Source organism: Nicotiana tabacum, chromosome 16 (genome assembly GCF_000715075.1).
Source record: "Nicotiana tabacum cultivar K326 chromosome 16, ASM71507v2, whole genome shotgun sequence".
NCBI classification, from domain to species: Eukaryota; Viridiplantae; Streptophyta; class Magnoliopsida; order Solanales; family Solanaceae; genus Nicotiana; species Nicotiana tabacum.
Genome location: NC_134095.1, coordinates 166,706,600 through 166,717,520, shown reverse-complemented (window position 1 = coordinate 166,717,520; position 10,921 = coordinate 166,706,600). Strand labels below are relative to the sequence as shown.

Below are 10,921 nucleotides of genomic sequence, written 5' to 3'. Positions count from 1 at the left end.
AGAAAGTTAGATGTTGTAGGTTCAGAAAGTTGCAGATCTCTGAACCCTCTAGTGCGGTCCGCGAGAAATCGCGTGCGACTGCGGAAGGGCCGGCGCGGCCGCGGTAGCCTTTGTGCGGTCCGCGGTGGAGGCTGTGCGGCCGCAGTCGGCCTTGTGCGGTCCACACAGAGTGCTGAACTACAGGTCTTCAGGGAGTCCAGCGCGGTCACGGTCGCCTTTGTGCAACCCGCGGTGGAGTCTATGCGGCCACAGTCCATTTGATGCAGTCCGCACTGGGGGTCTGAGAGTTATTTTTCAGTTATTTTTCACTTTTCAAAACCCCAAAAACATAAGAGGCGATTTTTCAAACAACCTTTCTTCTCCAAAACTTGGTAAGTAATTTCTAACTCATTTTCTTCACTCCTTTCTTTCCTTCTCTTGATATTTTTCAGAGCTACCTTTAATCCAACCAATAGCAGAACACTACAGAGATTTTCGGGATTTTGGTTGGATTTTCGAATTTTGAAGGGTTTTTGAGATTTCTCGGGGAAGAAGGGAGAAGGTTCGAGACCCCTATATATTGGGGTTATTTCTCAGAATTTTGGGGGAGGAAAAAGAGAAGGGGTTCTAGGGTTCTCGAGAATTCTTCTTATTTTTTAATTTTTGTTAGAAATACAAAAAGGGTAATACAATCGAAAATAGTTGGAGTATTTTGGTTCAACTTATGTTTCTCCATTTCAAAAATCAGAAAACAAAAAAAAAGAAAAAAATATTTAGTTCAGCTGTTCTTTGATTTTCGACTTTCTTCCTCCAATTTTGGATTCCCCATTTTTGATTTTGTTGTTCAAATATGGAGATCGATTGAGCCAAAATCGAGTTCGCCGTTCGAGGTTCAAGCTCGTGATTCCTTGTCCAGTTCTAATTGTTGCACTCATTCAATTCCAATACATTGTTGGATTTCGTCGCTTGTACATTCAAAGCTGAATTTATCGAAAAGTTTCAGTTCAGGTTCATCTCTTTCCTTTTACTACTATCTTGGCGTGCATCCAAATATGATGAGAGTTTAGGACAAAAGTGATTGAATTGGAGTGCTAGTAGGGGCTGATTCCTGTGGTTTTTATGCCATTGATTCCGAACCTGTTCTGTTTTACCTTGGGTGTTTGAAGTACTTCTTAATCTCGAATCTGCTTGTTTCCTTATAATATTAAAGGATTGATTACCTGGTGTTAAGAAATTGAAATAATCGATTTAATTCCTTGTAGTTCCATGGTTGACTAGCCTGTTTCTGGTGACCGCGCTTATAAGCTCGTCGATTATTTTGTAACTCTCATCTTAATTTTGTCTCGTCTGGTTGTGGTCGTGTTGAACAGTTGTTTGTAGTTTCACTATTGCTGTTGAAATCCAATAATTGGTGCATTCATGGGTAATGATCAATAGTCCATGTTCATATATGCTGCATTTAAATAGGATCACTTAGGGCATTTGTTTGATAACTTACAGGGAATTTTGGTTTGTTTACTTGGAGTTCAAATATGAGCTTAATGTTTTAGTTTGCCGAAAATCTATTGGATTCATGGTTTTTGTCTAAAGTATCATGCTTGAATTAATGTCTTCTTGAGGAAATACCCTTTTGTGTGTAGTCAGGATAACATGAAATTCTAAAATTCTATTTGTTTGAAATCCTACCATCCTCGCCATTGAAAGATCATCGTCGTGTCTAATAAGTTCGTGGATTTTTCTTTTAACTCTCGAACTTGCTTCAAGGAGTTGATTCATCTTGAACTAGAGTTTACTTGTTTTTTTTTTTTTTCTAAAAGTTGTTTGGTGTGAGCTTCCTATTTCATTTTATAGAATAAGGCTCTTAGTTTGACAAATCAAAATTGATTGTTTGTTAGTAGGTTTTGTTCTGGCGGTAAAAAAGTAAGAATGGAATGGGTTAGTTAAAATTTATAAGGCTCTCATCATATTCGGATCCGCTATTTTATTTCATTAAGTCTATTGCGTTATTGCATTTTTTTCTTTCCTTTTCCTATATGTGCTCTAGTCGTTTGCTATTATCTTTGTGTATGAATGTTTTACTTGAATTATTTTGAATGACTGTGGGGTGAAGAGTGGGAGAAATTCAAAAATAGCCAGATTTACAACTGGTCGTTCAAAAATAGCCCAGTTTTAGAAGTAAGCAAAATTTAGTTACTTTTCATGTAAAGATAAATATGAGTGAAAACACTGTTCAAAACCGAAAAATACGTCAGTATATTATATTGGAGTTCCAGCATAAGTATGCTTGAATTCCAACATATTATACTGAAGTTCCAGGATAAGTATGCTGGAACTCCAGCATAATATGATGGAGTTCCAGCATAAATACACTAGAACTCCAGCATAATATACTGGAGTTCCAACAAGTATAATTGTCCAGTATAATATACTGGAGTTTGGAGCACCGGTGCTCCAGTTTTCAGTATATTATACTGGAGTCAGCAAAGTATACCGGTCCAGCATAATATGCTGGAGTTCATACATAGGTGCACCGAACTCCAGTATATTATGCTGGACCGGTCTCTGTTGCAGCAAAATAGTGGCTATTTTTCATTGACTTCATAAACGCTGGCTATTTTTGAATGACCAGTTTGAAAACTGGCTATACCGTGCTATTTTTACGTGGGGAGTGGCAAAGGCCAAAGCCCATTAGTGATTAAACTATCTGCATGCTTTAGGATTGGACTTGGTCTAAATACATGAAAATGACAAGTCAAAAGAACATGACTCCGAGTTGAATTCCCTTTTAGTTTTCTCTTATTTTCTTATTCTTATTTTCTTATTGTTACCCGCTCGGAGCATGATTAGGCCGAAACACTTGGGTAAGCAAGACTTAGGATTTTTGTTAGTTTCGAGGCGAGAGGTCGTTCCCTTAGTTAAATTTATCTGGAAAATGCCCCGAAGGATTTATATATATTTTTATTCGGGGTATGCCCCGAAGTATTTGTATTTGAAGGCCGAAAGTAGAACTCGTAGTATGTTATTTTTATTTTTATTTTTGTTCTCATTTTTTTATTATGTGGGGATGACTTTGAGCCTCTTGTGTGTTGTTTTTCTTTTCTATGTTTGTTTTTATCTCAGTTTGAATATTTTAAAAGCTGACTAGATCAAGTATGCAACTGTACTAGTTACGGGACTTGGGGAGTGCCTAACACCTTCTCCCCGAGTCAAATGAACCCCCTTATCCGAATCTATGGTGCGGACTCAATTTGGAGTCCAAAGCGTTTTAAAAGGAAAATTAATTTTAAAACAATGACCTGGCACACCGAAACCAATGTCAGGTGGCGACTTTTAGTTATTTCCTTTTGAACACAATTGTCACTTTTTAATTAAAAACCCTTTTGAGCTTCAAAAACTACTTTTAGTATTTTTAAGAGGGTTAAGGAGTTTTAAGAAAAAGGGGTGTAACACCTACGGGAGGACATCTGAAAGTGAAAATTAGTGGCAGAGGTTGGTGCGGTGGGCTGCGACCGTGGAAGCACCGTTTCTCTTCGACCACATAGTTGTTCGTATCTAAGAGTTGCTTCGTCTAATTTCCAACACAGTATGTAGAGCGAGAAACACGTCGCGAACACAAACCAAGAGTTGCTCCCAAGACAAATTTCATAAGCTTCTCCCTCTCATAAATCCACACTATTAAAGCTGGCAATGTGCCCATATCTAGTCGCTCCTTCAATACTATATAAGCAATCAAAAGGCTTGAAGGGACGAGTAGATACATAATATGTATCAGGGTATCAGAATAATATGTCTGAGGAGGAACCGCTAGATCATTAAAAATCACACTATAAAACCCCCATAAAAAGTAATGATCGAAATACATCCGAATGAAAGGTGAAGTTGGAGCTCTGTAAGCCAATACGTAGTAAAGGACAACATATTTAAAGGAATAATCGAAATACATAATGTCTAGTATAGAGATCCTATCGATCCCACCACACAACTATGTTGGTGGGCAAATCAGTTAGGTAAGTTCGTAACGGTAAAGTCCAGGTTTATTAGTCTTTGAATATTGCCACGTAAGCAAGTCAAACATCTCTCTTTGTTGCTTACGTTGACAATACGAACAAAAATTAATTGAAAAATAAATTAGGGGCTCAAACCTTGGTAGATCCGATGGCGTCTCCAATCGAGCTCCTCCTGCCTGGTTGTGTTCTGAATTTCTTTTTTTTCTTTTTTTTCTTTCATAATTTGCTGTTTTTATTATGGAACTTGTGATTCATTTATGCGCGCGGTTTGTCTCTTGTTTTCCTGCTTAACAATTTCGCTTCATCTTATGATTTTCATTCATACTTGTACTTTGGTTTTGAATTCTGTTATTGTTGGCTTGGTGATTCATTAAAATTAAGTTTTGTTCCTCACTGTTATTTGTCAAATTAGAACATTCAATTTAGGGCTTTAAAAGAAATTAGGGCTTCATAGTTTCTCATACCAATGCCATGATTCCATATTGGTTAAAGACGCGAAAGAATTTTCGCCAATTTTACTTAACTAAAACTAATTCAGTCATTTGTGAAACTAGATTAAAGTTTTAGAGAACTGGCATTCCATATGGATAGGAGTGGAAAATGGGTGGGTCGGGTCGGATATAATTCGGGTCAAAACAGGTAATTAGAAAACGGATAAATTATTCGATCTGACCCATATTTAATACGGAAAAAAACGAATTAATCGGCTGCTATGAACAAAAATAGTCAATGGGCCATGATGAAGAACGGGTTTAAGAAACTAGCAAACTTTATGTGGGATCCGGGTTGATGGGCCCAAGCGCCAAAATCAATTAAGCGAAATGGTTAAATAAAGTAGGGTAACAATAGTATAGGGAGGCTGAATATTGTTAGAAACTTCCCCTCTCTAGTCTCTCCCTCGTCTATTTCTCTCTGTGGCTTTGTCTTCTCATCCTTTTCTTTCTGTTACTATACTATTGTTACTTTTCAGTGTAATTCCTTTGTTATAATATCAATATATCAATGTGTTATTTCTGTATTGTGGATATTGAATCCATAACATTGGTGCTTTCATTGTCTCCATCTACCATGGTGGACCTATCTCAAGTAATGGGTCGTTTCAGCGGTGAGAATCCTCTGAATTGGGTTCTTCAGGCAGAGAGGTATTTCACCTTTTACAATATTTCATCGGAGCATAAATTGTCCTGGGCTTCATTCTATTTGGATGGCGACGCTTTGGAATGGTATCATTGGTTATTTTGAAACAAACAACTTGCAGGCTGGGACCAGTGGCGGAGGCAGGATCTCCACGAAGGGGGTTCAAAAAAAAAATTGTATCTAGTGGGAATTGAACTCATGACCTTACGTAGATTTTGAACCTCCTTGACCACTAAACTACACTTTTGGATTGTGTTAAGGGGGTTCAAAACTTAATATATAGAGGTAAAAAACAGATTTTGCCTTATATATACAGTGTATTTTTTCGGCGAAGGGGGTTCGGGTGAACCCCCTTGCGCCCCCCTAAATCCGCCCCTGGCTGGGACCATTTCGTGGACAAATTTTTTATTCGTTTTCGACGTCGCAATAGGGAAGCACCTGGCAGGCGTTTAGATTTTCTCCGGCAATTTACCACAGTGGATTATTATTCGACACAAGCGGCGGCTCTTCCAGCTTGGAGCAACATGGACAACTTGCCCTTGTATCAATACTGTCATGTTCGCTCTGACTACAACAACCTGAACATTGCCCACAAGGTGTTTGGAGAAAAGCCCAATAGGGAAATTGATAACGTGATAGTTACTGAAACAACATTACCAGCGCCAGATGCTATGAAGCTAAAGAGTAGTGATAAGAATCCATCTGTACTAATTAAAATTGTGACGCTGCAGTTTTGGTAACTCACGCGGAAGAAGAGATCTACAATTCAGTTTTGGATGACAACAAAGAGGACACAGACTTTCCTTTGCCACAATACTTTGTTGAGTCATTTGACTACAACAACAACAACAACAACGAGGTGCACAAGGAGTTTGATGAATTGTCGGATTGGTCTAAAGATGCTATTCAGGAACCAGATGCTGTTCAGGAACCACACAAAGAGTTTACGATGAAAACAGAGACTACTGAGGCACATTTCGCTAACAATTCGATGTATTATATCGCTCCAACTGCTGTGGCAAATGATCGTGCTAAGGTTGTCATAAAGGAAGACAAGCATGATGAAGCGGAAATTGTTACCACTAAAGAAGAACCTCTGGGTTTCGTTACTACAATCAAAGAGAAGGTTCCATTATGGATTGGTTTTGCATTCTCTATTTCCAGTGACCTCATCATGTTTGATGATCAACATGAACTTGAGCTAGCCCAATGTTTGGTGGAGATGTCTTGTATGGATTCAGCTTGCGGTTCCAACCAACTTCTAAATAGAGGTAGATTTAGTCACCTAAGTGACCTTGCTCATGCTGAACTTTTCTTGCCTTCGTTTCAATTTCCACCTGATCAATTTGGTTTAGAGTTTCCATTTGATCCTGGCTCTAGTTTGTTTACCACCTTCCTTAGAGTTACAAGAAACTGTGTGTTTTGTTTTGCTTCAAGCAACTTGGTGCATGATAATTTCATAACGTCAACCTTGTGGAATTCATGCATTACACCTTTGAAACTTCAGCTGCGAAATACTGCTGATGCATACGAATCCATAACAACAAACTATTTGGGTAAAAGTGTTCTCGTAAGAATTTTTATGTGTTGTCTTTCTGCTAGTAGTGTTGGAATTGTTAAAAAACTTATACAGATACGTGAATGGAGTGGAGCAAGTGAACTTAATCTTGTTTTAGATAAACTGATTGGAATTAGTTGCAAAATCATTGAAGTCATGAGTGGAGTTCCAATAGTGGGACGGTGGAAATTGTTTGTCGATATGATTGGCTCTAAGAATATAGATCAAGTTGGTCAATCAGGGCAGAAAACAAAGTTGAAGGCTGCAGAAATTTATCAAGGACACATTACACGACAAAGTATGATCTTATCCATTCCTAATGATGACTTCCGTATACCATCCAAAGGCAATAAGTTAATAATGTTCTTACTGGATTCTTTTGGAGATGCCAAGCCCAGAGTTCTTTTGATACTGTGTACCAGCCTAGATAATGAGGGAGATAAAGAAAAATTTTATGTTACTACAGTTGAGGATGCTAGAAGATTTTATTCCTTGCTTGGCTTTGAAGCAAATGTTGCTCTTAATTTCTCTAGTTGTATTAGGGAGTACTTCTCTACTATGAGATCAATTTGGGATCCTGGAGTTGATGGTTTGGCACTCTATTTGTTTGATCCTTGCAAAGAATTGCCCTACATTCCTTTGGGTGAGGACACCAAGATTAAAGGGATTGCAGTAACTGAAGTTTTCTGCAATCCAATGAAAGAGCACAGAGGAGCTTTTGATCCCTATTTGAATCTTCATAAGTTCACCTCCATGCTATCGATGTTGCTTTACTCGAACCTTGAGGACAAGGTTTTTTTTAAGGACGGGAGTATTGTTATGAATAAAAATAGTCAATGGGCCATGATGAAGAACGGGTTTAAGAAACTAGCAAACTTTGTGTGGGATCCGGGTTGATGGGCCCAAGCGCCGAAGTCAATTAAGCAAATTGGTTAAATAAGGTAGGGTAACAATAGTATAGGCAGGCTGAATATTGTTAGAAACTTCCCCTCTCTGGTCTCTCTCTCCCTCGTCTATTTCTCTCTGTGGCTCTGTCCTCTCGTCCTTTTCTTTCTATTACTATACTCAGTTATTGTTACTTTTCAGTGTAATTACTTTGTTATCATATCAATATATCAATGTGTTATTTCTGTATTTGATTGTGGATATTGGATCCATAACATCGGCGGATAAAAGCGAGGGGTGGCGGCCGTTATCACATGGTCATCCGGCAAAACGCGGTGGATCTAGACTTGGGATAGCATTGATAGAGAGTAGTATATATTTGTAATGTTATAGCTTTGCCCAGAGTTAGAAATATATTACACTCCCTAATGCTGTAATTTTGATTATGATTGTATTTAGGTTTGTCAATTGAGTTGATGACCACCGAGATAGCTAGTGAGCTAAATTAGTTACTGATTTGTAATGTTCTATTTGGTGATTAACAGAAAAATTAGTTACCACAAGAAAAAAGGTGATATATTTCAATGATTTGGCAGTTAAACTCAAAATTATTTGATATTATTTAAACATATGACGATAAACAATTATAAACAACTATATTATTATGTAAGAATAATAGATCCTATTCTTTTTTTGTTAATCCTTTCTATGGGCATGTTGGTGCATCCTCCAATTCGATATCTCCACTTCAAGATCTAGACTTTAATGCTCGGGGTGAATGAATGTGTCGGACATCATTTGCAAGAAATTAAGAGATGAAGCATGAAATGAGATCAGAGAAGAGATTAGAAAGAAATGAGAGAGAAAATGCGAGAAGCACTGCATGAAAAAATGAGACATGAAATGCAGCAAGAGGTGCGTGAGCAAGTTGATCAACTATTCCAAAACCATCTGTCGGTCCTCATAGGTGGCTTACTTACACCGCCTTCTCGTATATATGACTCGTCGTCAAATGACACGAGTCATAATTAGATTTATTTTAGCTTCTTTTATGCTAGACACGTCTTGGATTCTGCTTTCAACTTCATGATAGATGTTATTATTATTATTATTATTTATAAAGTTCCAGTAGTATGTTTTTGTTTTGTTTAAGTGTTTTTTTTAGATCTTTTAAAGCTTTAAATTAATATTACTACAATTATTAAAAATTAAAATTTTAATATACCCATTTAATTTGTAATAGTTGGTAACACATTTACAATTTGTTAGTAAATTTTATGATGAATTACTAACGTAATTTTTAAAAATAAATATCCATATTTGCTAAGGAATTTGAAATTTGTTTGTAAATTATCATTTACTAAACTGAACTTTTCCATAGCTATATTACCAACCGATTGCCAATGTATTTTTAAAAATATACTATCCGATTTACCAACCAAGTTGGTATCCATTGGTATAGTTGCTAACAGAATACTAACAGAATTTTTCTTGTTACTATATTTACTAACTAGTTAAAAACACAATTTAAATAATGAAAAACCAAATTTACTAATTCATTTTCTATCTGTTAGTAAAGTTACTAACGGACTTCCAACCGAATTTTGGTTAGTAAATTTACCAACGAAAATCTTGGACTCAAGATTAAAAAATTATCAACAAATTTATTTGGTGATTACTAACTGATTTTTAGTTGGTAAATTTTAACAACAAATTCAAACTGGCAGGTAAAATTTACCGTCGAGCCTTTTAGCAACGGATCAATATCTGTTGGTAGTCTGTTAGTAACTCAAATTGGCAACCAATTTGATCAATTTACCAACATTTTTTTTTGTTGGTAATTGGGGTTAGCAGTTGCTTCTTCAAGCGGCGGCGGAGCAAGAGGTGGTGGTGGTGGAGCAAGAGGTGGCGGTGGTAATAGTCGTGGTGGTGACAGAGCAAAGGGTGGTGGCGGAGCAAGGGGTGGTGGTGGCAGGTCTAGAGGAGGCCGTCGTGGCGGTGGCGGTGGCGGCGGAAGCGAGGGGTGGCGGCCGTTATCACATGGTCATCCGGCAAAACGCAGTGGATCTAGACTTGGGATAGCATTGATAGAGAGTAGTATATATTTGTAATGTTATAGCTTTGCCCAGTTAGAAATATATTACACTCCCTAATGCTGTAATTTTGATTATGATTGTATTTGGGTTTGTCAATTGAGTTGATGACCACCGAGATAGCTAGTGAGATCAACTAGCTACTGATTTGTAATGTTCTATGGTGATTAATAGAAAAATTAGTTACCAAAAGAACAAAGGTGATATATTTCAATGATTTGGCAGTTAAACTCAAAATTGTTTGATATTGTTTAAACATATGACGATAAACAATTATAAACAACTATATTATTATGTAAGAATAGTAGATCCTATTCTTTTTTTGTTAATCCTTATTGCGTAACTATTGAAGTTGACCATTAATAGTACTACTTTTTCAGAAAAGGTAGCATTTTTCCATAAAAAAGATTTCTTCTATTTTACTACTATGGAAATTTTGAAACATAGAGTTTTAAAAGAAAAATACAAAATGTTGTATTGGTGTTGGATACACTAGTATACCACTGGATGAATTTTATGAAGTTATTCTTTTGAAAATTTTAAGTTAAGAACCTTATATTGTACTGACGTAGTAACATGTAATTGCCGAAAATCTTCAAAGCCATACCTTTTATGTGTTCTTTTCTCGATAATAAGGTTGTCAACTTAAAATTGCTGGAAAATGATACTTTATAGCCGCTTTCAAAATAATAGCCGAAAAAAATATTTTTTCTATATATATATATACCTTATGTATGTTATATACAAAAACTATAAAAAATTTATAACTTTTTTTGATTACTGAATGCAAATAATTTATAGCGCGGGCTAAAAGTGATGATAATATCCCTAAAATTGCTTCTTCACCTCAGAAAATTAATCTTGCATTTTCTAGCTAGATTAGCATGACATATATGAGAGTTTAACTTATATATAATTAAAATAATAGTGTCACCTAAAAGAAAGATACATGATTTTTATAAAAAGTAAAATTAGTAACCATATGACATGTTACTTGCTACACACATGTTTAAAAACACCAATAATCTACGTACAGTCCTTTATTTAAGCATTTTAATTGGAAGACCAATGCTTACAAGTTACAACTATAAACAATGTTGTGCTACTAACTAATTAAAGCTGTGCTAAATTTAAGATGGTTAAGCGATCCTATATTATATAAAAAGATAAGAGTCAAAAATACTTCTATTATGCAACTCCTCTCTTGCTTGTCCTTTATTCTAATGAAGTTCCAAATTGAAGTTATAATTAAGGATAATTTA

General features: G+C 36.3%; 1 protein-coding gene across 2 annotated transcripts; it reads left to right on the top strand.

Moving 5' to 3' along the window:
• The first annotated feature begins 489 nt into the window (after window positions 1-489).
• On the top strand, window positions 490-7,759 carry LOC107811340 (uncharacterized). Of its 2 annotated transcripts, none has more exons than XM_075233581.1 (2): window positions 490-5,128; window positions 5,245-7,759. In XM_075233581.1, exon 2 carries the CDS (start codon window positions 6,073-6,075, stop codon window positions 7,576-7,578), a length of 1,506 nt encoding a protein of 501 aa, XP_075089682.1. In that variant the 5' UTR covers window positions 490-5,128; window positions 5,245-6,072; the 3' UTR covers window positions 7,579-7,759. The 2 variants fall into 2 exon arrangements, with proteins under 2 accessions (XP_075089682.1, XP_075089681.1); XM_075233580.1 differs by having other exon boundaries at window positions 490-5,408; window positions 5,554-7,759.
• The last annotated feature ends 3,162 nt before the right edge of the window (window positions 7,760-10,921 follow it).